This window comes from Rutidosis leptorrhynchoides, chromosome 11 (genome assembly GCF_046630445.1).
Source record: "Rutidosis leptorrhynchoides isolate AG116_Rl617_1_P2 chromosome 11, CSIRO_AGI_Rlap_v1, whole genome shotgun sequence".
In the NCBI taxonomy this organism is placed as follows: domain Eukaryota; kingdom Viridiplantae; phylum Streptophyta; class Magnoliopsida; order Asterales; family Asteraceae; genus Rutidosis; species Rutidosis leptorrhynchoides.
Genome location: NC_092343.1, coordinates 111,342,866 through 111,360,237, shown reverse-complemented (window position 1 = coordinate 111,360,237; position 17,372 = coordinate 111,342,866). Strand labels below are relative to the sequence as shown.

The 17,372-nt window shown below is 37.9% G+C and overlaps 1 protein-coding gene across 1 annotated transcript; it reads right to left on the bottom strand.

The window, feature by feature from the left end:
* Window positions 1-9,410: 9,410 nt before the first annotated feature.
* Window positions 9,411-10,193, bottom strand: LOC139874866 (putative disease resistance protein At3g14460). The gene has a single exon (XM_071862261.1). The coding sequence runs from the start codon at window positions 10,191-10,193 to the stop codon at window positions 9,411-9,413; it is 783 nt and encodes a 260-aa protein (XP_071718362.1).
* Window positions 10,194-17,372: the final 7,179 nt, after the last annotated feature.

Sequence of the window (17,372 nt, the reverse complement as noted above, 5' to 3'; positions counted from 1 at the left end):
TTATCTTCTACCTTCTCATGGTTCCATAGTGAACTATAGAGAGAAGACATGTTAAAGTTCTTTAAGGTCTGAGTGGTTCTTAAAGGGTCAGTAACAGGTTTCTATTTAGGAGGCAGTGAGTCGATGAATTTGTTTACTTGTTCAAATTCAGTATAAGTGACATTCAAAGTGATCAAGTCAGCAATCAAGGAGTTAAACCTAATAAAGGTTTTCTTAAGGGTTTCACTCTTGTAGGCAAAGAAAATTTCATATTCTCTTTTCAAAGCAATCATTCTGTTATTCCTTACCTCTCCCATACCCTCATAGGTGACATCTAGATAGTCCAACATAAGCTTAGCATTTTCTTTTCCCCTAATCAGTTTGAACAGTGGGTTAGGAAAAGTTATAGCTAACAGGGTTATGATCTTAGGGTCAAGTCCAACACGGTCCCATCTAGAAGGAGTGAGAATAACCTCTCTGCCAGGAATGGCAGGAGTGTCAGCTGTAGTTGGAGCACTACCAATAGTCTCAGTAGGAAAAAATGAACCATCTGTGGCAATGCCAGGCATGAGTGGGTCAATAGACTAAACGTGAAGCATGAATCTTGCCTTCCAAGTTTCATACTCATCTTCATCAAATTTGGGTGGTCTATTGGATGAGCCATTATCAAGGTAAGCTGTATTTGAATATGCAGCCATGAGAGAATTCAGATCCAAGATATTAAATTATCAAGACTAAAGCTCTAATACCAGTTGTTGGTCTCTTAATAACAACAGGAGTATTGTAGAGGGGGGGTGAATACAATTTCTTTTAATTAACTTAGCAGTTAAACACGATTAAATATTCAAGCATGTAAATTAAATAGAGTCACAGGTAATTTTCAACGGTTATTCTTTATTGATTGAATCACAAAGAATCACAACTATCCTTGGCGGAATGATAGTTGGTTGATACAGATTACCTAGATTATAGCTAAGAGGTAAACTAAAAGCTATTACACATTTTGGACTCTAAATAATAAAACCCACACCACTAGTTATTACAATAGTGGATACACCAATTTATAGTAGTCCTATTGTCCGTGTAATTGATCCATTGTCCACTGGTACATAGGATGTCTGTACGTGTAGGGACAATTGTGTCAGAAGGCGTGCTCCCTTCTTTCCTCTTTGGTAGCTATTTGCAGGAACCCCCCAATTCGGTTTGGCACCACTATTTGATTAAACAAATAGAATGTTGTGTTCCCTAGGCATTGACAAAGGATAACCTATGTCTGCACATGCGTTAAACTTTTGCATTCCCACGTGGTCTTGTAAGGTCACTTGTCAGCCGCCGACGCGTGTCCTTTTCTGTTCAACTTTGTCTTCGACTTCTGTTGAATAGTACAACTGATGTAGGCCACTCAGGAAACCACCATGCTTGTAATGGAGCATGGTTGTCTTGTGTAGTATGCTGATAACCAGACTTACTGGTTCTTCATATGCTGAGTCACTTGATATTCTTGATCTGCTGGGTACTCATCATGTGCTGATTTGAAGAATACATTCTACCTTGTGCTGGTAGACTAGGCAGCATACTAAACACTCGACACAGCTATATTAGCTGATTATACATAAACAAACTTGTGATGGCTGCACATAACATTTTAGTGTAAATAAATTCTGTTTTATCATAATTAAATTCTTAATTATTTTGGGGACTCAACAAAACCCTTTACATGGTAAGGTTGTATAGAGTTCATGATGTATGCAACCTCTGTTTTACGGGATGTCACGAGAATTTTACTTCCAGGTGCACCCGTCAGAAAAGGACATTTGAGGAGTTGCCATTTGTTGTAGTCTTCATTTCACACATCATCTAGCACAACTAGAAACCTTTTATTTGAAATTTTTTTTCTAAGAGCCACTTGAAGCAAATCGAGACTAGGAAACGATTCATACTCGCAGCCCACAGATTGATAAATAGCTTTGCTAATATTGAACACATCAAAATCATCTGAAACAAAAACCAAGCCCTTAGTTCAAAGTAAGCAATAACTTTCACGTCATTGTACAAAATCATCTGAACTTCAGAACAACTTCAAAGCAACTGTCAGTAATAACATTTTGGTCCCCTCAACTGCAAAACCTGAAAAATAAGAATTCTAGAAAACACCACAAATTAGAACAAAAAATATAATGACTTATTCATTAAGCTTGAAGTCAAATATAGATTTAACAGTGTGACGGTCTGAAGACATGTTAATTCGATATTAATTACATGTTTCATCAGGCAAGGCTACTATGTTTTTTTATTGTACAATATGCAGTAAAATACTTTGTATTAATTAACTATTGAGGGGTATGCAAGAACTTGTGAGGTGCATTAATGTGACACTATTTAATTTTATGCAGTATGTCATTGTTATAAACAAGTTGATGAGGTAAACGTGGTAGCGATAAAGTTTTTGCAATACTGATTTGGAACGGTTTATGGAGATGTATTGTTTAATTACATACGTTATATTAGATATTTGTACGAAATGGTGTGACGTGTTTTTTACATACATGACGGATCATTTTTGTACAGAACATAACCAATCATGTTGGCACAAAATGTTTGTTATTATTTTTTATGTCTAGTGTACAATAAGCACCTTCATTAAATGTTTAATACAAATTTACAATTTTAGACATTTTTTAGAAGTCTTTTATTAATTCAAAATAAGTTAAGGGTTACATTTAACTAGTTCATGTGAACAAATAAAAGTAAAATAAAAAATATACTTTATATAAATAAAAGAAGCTAAAGCTAGGTGCGGGTTGTTAGATAACACAACTAACTGACAAAAGAAAGTGGCTACTGTATTTCGTTGACGACTTATGTTGGTAAGCTTTTATTTTTAACGACAATGACAAAAAACAAAAATCCTTTACCAATTTGATATGTAGGGTACTCTTATGATATATAATGTTTTATAAGCCTGTACAAAATCCTCACTAGAAGCTCGCATGCTCTCTCTTTTCAGAGGGTGAGACTGTACTATTAGATATTTTTTTGGTAAAAATGTCACCTCGTAAATTTAATAAATAATAAAGAGTGAAACAACGAAAAGTTCAAGGATTGCAATAATCTAGAAACATGGCACTATTAAAAAGGGAAGTTGATATTTTCACTTTGATTTTTAATAAATCCACTATTTTTACGCATTGGCTAGTTGTACTGTACAACTAGTTAATGCACAAATGTAGTGGATTTATCAAAAGTTAAAGTGAGTTTATCTCAACCCATTAAAAAGATCAAGATCATTACCATGAATGACACTAATTACCTTGGCCCATATTTTTTTTTCTTTTTTTTTACGGCAAAAAAGAAAATTTTATTAATAGATCCTTCATCGGAACGATGAAGAAGAAGAACAACAAATTACATTGGAAGGGCCTTTTGAGCCTAAAAGAAATAGCAAAAAAAACTTAAAAGTACATAAAAAAAAGGCTTCTAATTGGATCCTAATTAAATAGACTTAAAAGCCCGTTTGAAACATGCTCACAAGAATCAGAATCACAGCCCATATCTTCAAAGAAGACCCAATGATATTGGTCCTCGGAACCCAGCTAAAAAGAGGGAATTCGTGACAAACGACGAAGAGGAAACATTAACACCAAATTGAACCGAAATTAGCCTTAACAATCATGAGAAAACGCCACAATAGCGAGAAGATTCATCATTACCTTGGCTCATATAGACTCTCTAGAAAAAGCTGCATGAATGTACTAATTACCTTGGCCCACATAGACTCTCTAGAAAATGCCACATACACTTAATGTTAAGAGCAAAATTAAATTCCCTTAACTTCCTATACCAAGCCCCCTTTAGCATGCGTAGACATATAGTAGGTACCCACATTTCCCAGCAAGGCGACTACCATTATCCGCTGTACTTAACAACTTCGATTAATATGGTGATATTTTGAATAATTAAGACACTTTGACCATCGATGACTGGTGGTTTACCGCGTGATATTTCGATTAGTTTCGACACTTTGACGGTCTTTGATCGGTGGTTGACCATTGGTCTTTTTTCAATTGTGATTTTCTTTTAATCAATTTTGCAAGGGATAAGAATAGATCTAGTGTAAATCTGCGTGCTTGACCGTTGTTGACCAGCATTGAACGAGTATTTGAAACGAGTAGCAAATAAGAACTAGAGTCGAGCCGAGCTCGAGCTCGATCTTTTAACTTATATCACGAGCCGAGCTCGAGCTAGAAAATTAAAGCTCGAAACGAGTCGAACTCAAGCTTTCTATAAATCAAACGAGCCGAGCTCGAACAACTCGGGATCGACTCGGCTCGTTTACACCTCTAATATTTATTATGAGAAATTGAATTGACATTATAAAAACCAGAAAGCCAATTACAAAGATAAGCAACATAGCGCTTTTTGACAGTGCATCTACTTAGACCATTACACAAATCATCTATTATCTAATAATAATAATAACAGGACCAAACTAGAATTCATGACTAGGCAAATTAATAATAGAAGGGACATTACAACAACCAAACAAATGTAACCCGCAGTAAAGGATTACAAGAACGGACATCACGCGAAATGAAAATTGGAAATTGTGACAACTACACATAATGGTGAAACCTTATTTAACTGATACAGTTGCGAATACTTATTTTTTTTTCTATTGGCGGTTCATCAATCTACCACGTCTGCAACAAAAAGTTCAAGGATTGCAGTAATCTAGAAACAGGGCACTATTAAAAAAGGAAGTTGATATTTTCACTTTGATTTTTAATAAATCCACTAATTTTACGCATTAGGTACTTGTACTGTACAACTAGTTAATGCACAAATGTAGTGGATTTATCAAAAGTTAAAGTGAGTTTATTTCTACCCATTAAAAAGATCAACATCATTAGTAGGGATGAGCATTAGTACCCGAATTACCGATATCGTATTCGTACCATTCCGGTACCGTACCGAACCGGTACCATACTGCTACAATCGGTATGGTATTCGGTACTTAAATATTTGAAAATATTAAATACAGTACTTTCGGTATGGTACCGGTATTTACCGGTTTGGTACCGGTCCCAAGAGTGTAGTAAATGGTGAATTGTTAAAGGTGAAAGCAATACGATTGCGTAGTTAAAAATTATAGTTTCTTGTGTTGAGTACTCCGTATAATGTACATCTTTATGTTGCTTGTTATTTTTTTTTTATTGAATGTGTTACGTTTTCGACACTCAAAATTTATAGTGCGTACCTTTTGTAGTAATTTTCATACTGTAGTACAGATTATAGTACTTTTATTAATTTCTATATTACTTTGTTAATTTAAAATTTTTTACATTGATTGTATACGTTCTAAATTATTAGTTTACGAGTAACTAATTTTGCCATCTTATTATTTTCCATTAGCTTTTGAGTTTTTAAGTTGTTAGTTTATGGCATAAGAAGATCCAAACTAAATTTAAACAGTATGTTTACAGTCCTTGTTATCACGTTTAATTACTATTAATATATGATTTTGATTATCTCATATTACATTATCATTTTCATAAGACCACAAGGCATGATCTCAAGCTTTATTAGACATGAATTATTTATTATTTATGCTTTTCAAGTTTATTCCATTGTTTTTACATATTACATATGCATTGGAAAGCAACGAAATCACACTAAATACGAATTATAATAATTACCAACCATAACATGTAAATGCAAAACTTAAATCGTAAAATGTAAATCGGTACTAAATGAGTATAGTACCTAATTTTACCGTACCGATACCGGAACCGTACCGGTACCGAACCGATTAAATCGGTACGGTATTCGTTGCTCACTCTAGAGTAAAAAAAGATAGCGGTATCAATCGGTTCGGTACCGGTATGGTACCACGTTCACCGCTAATCATTACCATGAATGGCACTAATTACCTTGGCCCATATTTTTTTTGTTACGGCGAAAAATAAAATTTTATTAATAGATCCTTCATCGAAATGATGAAAAAGGACAACAAATTACATTGGAATGGCCTTTTGAGCCTAAAAGAAATAGCTAAAAAACCTGAAAGTACATCAAAAAAAAGCTTCTAGTTGGATCCTAAATAAATAGACTTAAAAGCCCATTTGAAACAGGATCACAAGAAGCATAATCACAGCCCATATCTTCAAAGAAGACCCAATGATATTGGTCCTCAGGAACCCAGCTAAAAAGAGGGAATTCGTGACAAACGATAAAGCAGAGGAAACATTAACCTCAAATTGAACCGAAATTAGCCTTAATAATAATCGAGAAAACGCCACAATAGCGAGAAGATTCATCATTACCGTGGCCCATATGTCTCTAGAAAATGCCACATGAATGCACTAATTACCTTAGCCCACATAGACTCTCTAGAAAACGCCACATCCACTTAATGTTAAGAGCTAAATTAAATGCCCTTAACTTCCTATACCAAGCCCCCTTTAGCATGCGTAGACATATAGTAGGTACCCACACTTCCCAGCGAGGCGACTACCAATTTAGAGGTGTAAATGAGCCGAGCCGATCCCGAGTTGTTCGAGCTTGGCTCGTTTGATTGACAGAAAGCTTGAGTTCGAATTTTTCGAGCTTTAATTTTCTAGCTCGAGCTCGGCTCGTGATATAAGTTAAAAGATCGAGCTCGAGTTCGGCTCGACTCTAGTTCTTATTTACTACTCGTTTCAAATACTCATTCAATGCTGGTCAACAACGGGCAAGCACGCAGATTTACACTAGATCTGTTCTTATACCTTGCAAAATTGATTAAAACAAAATCACAATTGAAAAAAGACCAATGGTCAACCACTGGTCAACGACGGTCAAAGTGTCAAAACTATTCGAAATATCACGCGGTAAACCACCAGTCATCGATGGTCAAAGTGTCTAAAGTATTCAAAATATCACCATATTAATCGAAGGTGTTAAGTACAGTGGATAATATTATTTATTATGAGAAATTGAAATGACATTATAAAAACCATAAAGCCAATTACAAAGATAAGCAACATAGCGCTTTTTGGCAGTACATCTACTTAGACCATTACACAAATCATCTATTATCTAATAATAATAATAACAGGACCAAACTGGAATTCATGACTAGGCAAATTAATAATAGAAGGGACATTACAACAACCAAACAAATGTAACCCGCAGTAAAGGATTACAAGAACGGACATCACGCGAAATGAAAATTGGAAATCGTGACAACTACACATAATGGTGAAACCTTATTTAACTGATACAGTTGCGAATACTTATTTTTTTTTTCTTTTGGCGGTTCATCAATCTACCACGTCTGCAACATTATTTATCCTTGCAGAAATTCTACACAAGATATGTAAAAAAGATCAGTTGGTAACGTAAGGCGTCACGTATAGACACGTACATATACATAACATACAATAAATTTTGAGTAGATAGTGTGCAGATAGTATTAAGTTGAATAAATTTTTTGTTTACTTTCATTACTTTATCAAAACATAGTTTCTTGCATACTAACCTCAATATTAAAATTTTAGCAACATACTAGAGTTATACTATGAGAGCCAATAGACATGCCAGCTGACCTAAACAGGGATAAAATGTTTAATTACCCTGTAGTAATATCTTAAAACGACACATCATGATAATAAATTTAAATAGATAGATAAGATTATGAAGTATCTACGAGCAGGTGGCATAGCACATCAATTAGCCAACATTTAAAAAAAAATCTTAAAATCAACATGAGATGTGTGGAATCAATAAACCAGTCTATCAAGATTAGCAACTCAATGAACACAATTCAATAGACAAATAGAGAAAGATAATTCAGCGAGCTGAGAAATGACTGAGACCAGAGGCATACCTTAATGAATCATACATAAAGATCGAGGATTTCGGAAAGGATGCGGCGGTATTTTCCTTTTCTATCGTGACACTTTTCTTGCAGTTTTGGGCAAAAATGGATTTTCAAAGTATGGATTTTAGGAAGCAGTTTGTCTGGAAGATCAGTAAGCTTCCGGCATTCATAAATCATGAGTCGGTGAAGGTTGGTTAGGCGATCCATGCCGGCTAAAACTGATTTCAGCCCCGTAAAACCTTTATTTCTAGAAATGTTAGAGATTCTGGAAGTTTAAACGATGAAAACGGAGCCTCTCCTGAATTTTCGCCATGCAGGTACAAAGTAACAAGTGATGGTGGGAAATCTTGTAGGCCCTACTCAGACATGGGCTTTTTTAAGCCTCCTACTCAAAAGGAAAACATTGGTCCATTTGTGGGCAATGACTTATCAACAGCTCTTTCATTGATTCAAGACTTTGCAAATGATGATGAGGAAAGGATTTCAGATTATAGCAATGAATGACTTCAAGATATTCAAGGGGAAGAGAAGCAAATCCATTATCAGGAATGGATTCAATGTTATTACAGCCTCTAATTGTTAATCTGGTGAGTTGAACAAAGGCTTTTTCAGGAAACGACTTCAAATTCTGCCAGCGAACCACATCGAGAGATTCAAGTGGTGACATTACCTTGTCACAAAGCCAATTTTGTTCGAGATTATCACATTGTCCAATTTTAAGAAGCTTAAGAGTGGACGTGAACTCAAGTGGTGTGTGGAATTTCAAGGATGAGAGTGAGGGACAATCCCAAATTACCAACCTTTCAATACTATTTGGACATTCATAATGAGTTAATATCTCAAAGTCATGGATATTCACTTCTTTAATGGATTCCATGCTAACATCCTTATCTACAATTGTTACCAACATTTTACAAAATGACACTTCCAACTTTTGTAATCTCAGTAGAAAGTTGCACGTGTTTGGTTCTGATTTCCATAAATATACCATTTCATCACAACACTTGATGCTTAGATTTTTCAACAGCCACAAGATTCTCTAAAACTTGTACAGGTAGTTGAGGCCCTTCAAATTTTTCAAGTGTCAGCATAACAATTGATGACGATAGACCAACCATATTTCTTAACACTTATGTAGAGCATTCTTGTATATGTATAACCTCAAGTGACGGTATCAAGTGTTTTGATTCCACCTTAAGTTTAACACAATTTGATAATGATATCTCACGGAGACAAGGATAAGATTTAGAGGACCTAGTCCCATCACCGTCGATTGACCATTTCTCCCAACCCTCCATATCTTTGAATTCCAAAACTTCAAGTTTTGGAAACACACAAAAAGTAGGAGATCCAAGTAACTCAGGACCTACAGTGGCAACATTTTTCATGCTTTCAACAAACAACTTCTTAAGTTCTTGAAGATGTCCAAGTGATGGTAGTTGCGTACAACGTTCACAACCACGTAATGCGAGCTCTGTTAACTGCACAAATGACTGATCCCCGACCCAAATTGGAAATTTTGCTCCCCCATAGAACATAATCTTTAGGGTTTTCAACTAATTATAAGGGTTTAGCTTTCAAGCACTTGATATTCAGTTTTTTCATCCCTGGAATCGAAAACATCACTCCACTCCATCTCTAAATCATCAATATCTTTCTTTTGCCATATGCTGGCCTCATTTGCTTCTTCTACATTTGTCACCTTATGTAGCCCTTCGAGGGAAACTCGACCTTGAAGTGTCGACAGGTTCCTAAGCTCGGATATTTTTAACCCATTCTTGCCTCCAATAATGACATTACTTAGGGATTGCAAATTCTTTAACTCACCAATCCCTAAGGGCAACAAACATGGAGTATCTCTAATGTCAAGATGTCGCAGGTTGATTAACTTAATTACACTATCTGGCAAGGTATGTAACTTTTCACAACCGCAAAGCAACAAGCTCTGTAAATAACAAAGGTCACCAACTTCTTCGGGTAAACAAGTGATGTCTGTATTAGAAAAGTTGAGGTACCGCATATGCATAAGGGTACCAATAGATTTTGGGACCTCTGTGATTGAATAATTGCTTAGGTTTAGCACCCTTAGGAATTGTAGATGGGGGATCAATTCCATAAGAACCTTAGGCGGTAAGAAGAACTTTCGGGAACTATCAGGTTCAATTAGCGACAGACCCAAAAGAGTTCGCAAGTGTTTAATGCTTTGTAACACGTCAAACTTTTTGAACTCTCCAGAACTAAACGAAAGGTGGTGGACCTTGTTTAAAGTTTCCTTCATGGTTTCAAGATCAATCTCATTTCCCAATGTAGAAAAAAATTCTCCTGCAACATCCACGGCCAATTCATGTACCATATTAGACCTCGTGTATCATGACTCATCCTTTGACTCCTCAAAAAAAGACCTTGACACCAGTAGGTGAAAACATTCACGACCAAAATTCTCCAAAGACATGGTTGGATGGCGATGGTACAAAAACCCTTCTGCCATCCACAGTAGCATTACTTCATCCATAACGAATATATAGGCTCTAAGGAATATGGAACAATACACAAACATCTGCTTTAGATGAGAAGGCAGATCATAATAGCTTAGTTTTAGTGCCGAAAGAATTTTATCTTGTGTCAGTACATTACACGAGTCACCATTCAACACCTCCTCCCATTCTTCAACATTTGTTTTTGTCCTGAAATGCCTCCCTAGCATTATCAAAGCTAAAGGCATTCCATCACATTTGTTGAGGATAGCATCAATAACTTTTTTTCGTTGTGGATGTGAAAACATGCTTTTATCAACCTGGGCCTGTTGAGCAAATAGGGATAGAGAAACTTGATATGACAAACCCTTCAAATGGTAAGGTTGTACAGAGTTCATGATATATGCGACCTTTGTTTTACGAGATTTCACGAGAATTTTACTTCCAGGTGCCCCCGTCAGAAAAGGACGTTCGAGGAGTTCCCATTGCTCATAGTTTTCATTCCATACTTCATCTAAAACAATTAGAAACCTTTTATTTGAAAGTTTTTTTCTAAAAGCCACTTGAAGCAAATCGAGACTAGGAAACGATTCATACTCGCCGCCCACAGATTGATAAATAGCTTTAATTTGCTAATATTGAACACATCAAAATCATCTGAAACAAAAACCCAAGCCCTTAGTTCAAAGTAAGCAATAACTTTCACGTCATTGTACAAAATCATCTGAACTTCAGAACAACTTCAAAGCAACTATCAGAAATGACATTTTGGTCCCCTCAACTGCAAAATCTGAAAAATAAGAATTCTAGAAAACACCACAAATTAGAACAAAAAATATAATGACTTATTCATTAAGCTTGAAGTCAAATATAGATTTAACAGCGTGACGGTCTGAAGATATGTTAATTCGATATTAATTACATGTTTCATCAAGCAAGGTGACTGTGTTTTTTTATTGTACAATATGCAGTAAAATACTTTGTATTAATTAACTATTGAGGGGTATGCAAGAACTGGTGAGGTGCATTAATGTGACACTATTTAATTTTAAGCAGTATGTCATTGTTATAAACAAGTTGATGAGGTAAACGTGGCAGCGATGAAGTTTTTGCAATACTGATTTGGAACGGTTTATGGAGATGTAGTTTTTAATTACATACGTTAAATTAGATATTTGTACGAAATGGTGTGACGTGTTTTTTACATACATGACGGATCATTTTTGTACAAAACATAACCAATCATGTTGGCACAAAATGTTTGTTATTATTTTTTATGTCTAGTGTACAATAAGCACCTTCATTAAATGTTTAATACAAATTTACAATATTAGATATATATATTTTTTTTTTTTGAAATCCATATTTCATTTCAAAGAAGTAAATACATGAGAAACAAACACAACCTGCTTTGCAGGCTAACGAAGCAATAGGAAATATTACAACACGGCTAGAAAAAAGGAAGACGAACACACGAATCAAATACAGTACAATCTAACCGGGATCATCTATTTCACTTGGAGATGAGATTCATCTCAGCCAATTAAAGGAAGACGTTTTAGATCGGTTTGCAATCCATTCAAAAGATTTTGCTTGAATATCTTAGAGAAACATTGGAGCTATTCGAGTTTTATTGTTGAAGACCTTTTCGTTTCGATTTTGCCATAACTTGTATGCACATACCCATACAGAAGCTTGCCATATTTTTGAGCTAGCGTTGTTATTTGAGAAGAAATTTCCACCTTGTAAGATAGTATTGACGTTTCCGCTCGGGTATTTTAGATTCCACCATTTGAAAAATCTATTCCAAACATCTTTAGCATACGAACAGTGGAGAAGAGTGTGATCGGTTGAATCTAAAGCATCATCACATATTGGACACCTAACCGAGTCGAGATCTACTCCTTTTTTGTCTAATTCAAGTCTTACCGGTAATCGATTTCTTTGCGCTCTCCAAACGAATATACCTATCTTTTGAGGAAGTAGTTTATTGTTATACCTGGCAAACGGGTCGAGATGGATCGGGTTAGGTCAAAGATCAAATGGTTTTGGGTCAAAACAGGTCATTGGTCGAAATGGGTCAGAATTAAAATGGGTTGAACGGGTTGGGTCGAGACCCAGGTCGGGTTGGGTCAAGACCCAGGTCAGTTGGGTCGGGCTAGTAAAAATTGTTCTTAATTTTCTTTTTTGATGTGTCTCTTCCGAACACGCGCCTTTTTAGGACCCCGTTTTTGATGTATTTTTTAGACCCAGTTTTTGCAACGAAAAGAGGCGTCGAAAACGCGCCTCGAAAAAGGTCCGTCGAAAACACACGTAAAGAACGGGCGTCGAAAAACGCGCGACGAAATCGCAGGTCGGAAACGCGCCTCGAGACCGGGCGTCGAAAATGCACGTCAAAAACGCGCGTCGAAACCGAGCGTCAAAAACCGAGCGTACAAAATGCGCGTCGAAAACGCGCCTCTAAAACGCAGTTCAAACCCAGCGAGCCGAAACCGGGCGTCGAAAACGGGCGCCGAAAAAGCGGTTCGAAACCGGAGCACCGAAATCGGGCGCCGAAACGGGCGCGCCAGACGGGCGCAAACCGGGCGACGAAAACGGGTTCCGAAACCGGGAGCTGAAAACGCGCATTGAAAACAGGCGCCAAAAACGGGGCCTGAAACCGGGGGCCTGAAACTGCAAGCTGAAAATGGGCGCCGAAAACGAGCGCCGAAACAGGGTGTCGAAACCGGGGGCCTAAAACCGAAAATGCGCGCCGAAACCGGACGTCGAAAAATGGGGTCCAAAAACGGGGAGCCGAAACCAGGCGCCGAAAACGGCTCCAAAACCGGGCGCTGAAAACAGGCGCCGAAACGAGTGCTGAAACGGGGGCCGAAACCGGGGGCGGAAAACCGAGGGCCGAAAACGGGGTCCCAAAACTGGCGCCGAAAACGGGGTGCCAAAACTGGGGGCCGAAACCGGGGGCCGAAAATGCGCACCGAATACGGGCGCTGAAAACGAGCGCCGAAAATGAGGTACCGAAATCGGACGCCGAAAACGGGGGCCGAAACCCGGCGCCGAAAACGGGGTCCAAAAACGGAGGCCGAAACCGGGCGTCGAAAACGTGGTCCAAAAACGGGGACCGAAATCGGGCGCCGAAAACAGGTGCCGAAACGGGTGCTGAAACCGGGTCCGAAACCGGGGACCGAAAACGGGGTCCCAAAACGGGCGCCGAAAACGGGACGCCGAAACTGGGGGCCGAAACCGGGTGCTGAAACCGGGGGCCGAAAACGGGCGTGAAAACGCGCGCCGAAATTGGGGTGCCGAAATCGGGGGCCGAAAACGGGCGTCTAAACGGGCGCCGAAACCGGGTGCCGAAAACGGGGGCCGAAATCGGACGTCGAAAACAGGGGCCGAAACCGGGCTCCTTAAACGGCCGCCGAAACCGAGGGCCGAAAACCAGGCGCTAAAAACGCGTGTCGGAAACGGGCATCGAAACCGAGCGTCGAAAACGCGCGTCGAATAACGGGCCTCGAACTCGCGCTCTAAAATCGAATCTTTTGAATTAAACCCATTTGGACCCATTTGGGTCCTCAAGTAATTTTCTATAATGTGATTGGACCCATTTGGGTCTTGAAGTAAATTTTGATATTATGTGCTTGGACCCATTTGGGTCTTCAAGTAAACCCAATCAACCCATTTTTTAAGCTTTGGGTCTTGTTTGCCAGGTCTAGTTAATACGCATGGTTTTTTCTTGAGCTGCTGAGGATTGAAGAATTAGATCATCCAGAAGTTCCCTGAGTGCATTTGTTGTGAAGACACCGTTTCCACTTAGGTTCCAAGACCATGTATCCTTCTGCCCATCTGCAAATTTAAAAGACGAAACCATAGCTTTCAACGCTTGCAATTCAGCTGCTGTTCTTCCTCTGACTATTGTGTTTACATCCCAGTTAAGGTGGCATGCTAAATCCTGTTGCACCACTCGATCCTTGATCTGAATGTCTTTGTTGTCTTCTAAACTGAAAAGTCTTTTAAACATGAAACAAAGTGGTTGTTCCCCAATCCATTTATCCTTCCATAATCGGGTATCCATCCCATCACAAAAGATTTTTTCAAAAGAATTTTTCAAGTTGAAGTTAAACTTAAAAAGCTCCTTGTCAAGATTCTTAATGTCATTCCATATTGAACCATTCGATTTTTGATTACTTTCACAAGAACCAATCCCCCATCCCACCCGTGAATGCTTTTGATCACTTTTACCCAAAAACTTTCATTTTCTATTCTAAAACGCCACCACCATTTAGATAGTAGAGAAAGGTTTTTTGCTTTTAAAGAACCAATATTCAACCCCCCCTTCCCATATGAATTTAGAATATGGTCCCATTTTACCCAAGCCATATTTGACTTATCACCCGACCCGCCCCAAAAGAAATTGCGTCTCAAACCTTCTAGCGAGTTGATGGTACTTGATGGAGCGCGGAATAGGGAGAAGGCATACAACGGAAGGCTACTAAGCACCGACTTAATGAGAGTGATTCGACCACCAAAAGACATCAATTTCGCTTTCCAAATTGCCAATCTTTTCTTGAATTTTTGGTCCACAAACTCCCAATCTTTGTTTTTATTCATCTTGCAACCGATTGGAACACCGAGGTAATTAAAGGGCATAGAACCGGATCCACATCCTATGTATGCTGCAAGATCAGTTTGTTGCTCATTGGTTATGCCAACTCCATATAAACAACTTTTCGCGAAGTTAACTCTCAAACCCGAGATCTTTTCATAGCACTTTAAGAGTTTCATGGTATTTCGGGCATTGCTTTTACTCCATTCTCCAAAGAAGATTGTGTCGTCCGCGTATTGGAGATGGGAAACTATCACTTTATCATTGCCTACTTCGACTCTTTTGTAAAGTCCTACCTCAAGTGCTCTTTTGATTAACAGATTTAAGCCCTCGGCCGCAATAATGAATAGGTAAGGGGATGATCTCCTTGACGAACGCCTTTCTCAAGATTACATTCCTTAGTCGGAGATCCATTGACTAGAATCGAGATTGAAGCGGATTTGAGACACTCTTTTATCCAAGCAATCCATTTTGATCCAAATCCCATAGCTTTCATTACCTCACAAAGAAAGTGTAAATTGATACTATCAAATGCTTTGGCAAAGTCGTCTTTAAAAACAAGACATTTGGCTTTTTTAGATTTTTGCTCTTCAATTGTTTCATTTGCATTGAGGATACCGTCTAGAATTTGTCGACCTTTGATGAAAGCACTTTGTTCATACCCGACAATTTTATGAATTATTTTACGGATTCGGTTTGAAAGAATCTTGGCTACTATTTTGTAGTAGCTTCCTAGAAGACTAATCGGGCGATAATCATTAAGACCGGATGGATCACTTTTTTCGGAATTAAAGTCATGAATGAAGCGTTGCATCCTTTCGAGATGGAGTTATTATTCCAAAACCAATCAATCGCCTTTTTAAGATCTTCTTTGATGAGCCACCAAAATAATTTGTAGAATTTCAAACTAAATCCGTCCGGCACGGGAGCTTTTGATTCTTCACAATTTTTTATTGCATCCCATATCTCATGTTCGACGATTGGAGATTCTAGACTTGAAGCTTCTGATGCACTGATTTTTTTAAAATCAAGATTTTGAAGCCCATTTATTCTTGAAGGAGCATTCTGATGTTGCTCAAAGGATTTTTTTGAAGTGATTTAGGATTTCGTCTTTGATAATTTCCGGATGTTCTTGCCATACTCCGTCCACGTATAATCCTCTAATATTCGATTTGTTGTACCTCCTTTTTATGGCCATATGAAAAAGTCTCGAATTTTCATCTCCTTCTATCGCCCATTTAATTCTCGCCTTTTGTTTTAACATTTGAGTTTTTTCTTTTTCTTAGCCTTATTCCTCTCGAGTTTATCCATTCTTCTTTTTCTTCATCATTTAGCTTATCTAATTCAGCCTTCTTTTCCAACTCAGTAGCTTTTTCTTTTGCCTTTTGCAACTCTGAGTCCAAGTTTCCGTATTGCGATTTGCTCCATGATCTAAGGGCATCTTTTACGTTTTTCATCTTGTTTCGAAAGATGCAGTCCCCTCTTGACCCCTTAACAGACTCCCCTTAACAGACTTGTTCCATGCTTCAATTATGACTTGTTCTACATCTTTGTTATCAAACCATGTATCGAACACTTTGAATGGTTTCAGCCCAAAATCGATGTTTTTGTCACTAAGGACAATTGGGCAATGATCAGATGTATTTCAGTCCAAAGTGACAACTGAAAGATCACCACAATCTTGCAAAAAAACATTCCGATACTAAAAAGCGGTCAAGCTTACTTAATTTCATCCCATTGTCACTTATTCTTGTAAATCTCTTTCCAATTAAAGGAATTTCAATTAAGCGTGTCTTTTCAATAAAATTGTTAAAGCGTTTTGCTCTTGATTCGATGAACGCACAATTTAATCTTTTCGATTCGACTACGCACAATTTAATCTTTTCGATACGACTCTAACTTCATTGAAATCGCCACATAAAACCCATTCCGCATTTTTGTATTCCATAAGCTTCTCAAGACTCTCCCACATTTCTTTTTTATCATTGCCATTATGCGGACCTTAGACGTTTGTGATGATGGTGTCTTTGTCTCTTCCCATCCATTTTCCTTTGACTGCCAGAAAGAACTTGCCTTCTACTGCTTCATTTACCTCAAAAGAAGTCGTATCCCAGATTAGAAACATCCCTCCTGACTTTCCAACTTTTGGCTTTTGGATGAACTTGAAATCTGGATCACCCCATACGAACTCCATCCACGAATCTGTCACTTCATTGCACTTTGACTCTTGGATTGCCACGACATTAGGCTGCTCAGCAATTCTCATTCTTCTGAACCAGTTAATTTTACATTCTGACTTATCGTCTTTTTTGAAGCCTCGAATGTTAAAAGATAAGATCTTCATTTATACACTTTGACGTACGAGTTTAGGGTGTGATTTATTGAGGATTATCTCCCCAGCTCACCCCAAGTTTATCCCCAAACTCTTTTAACCCCACACTGCTTGTCGAGTTATCTG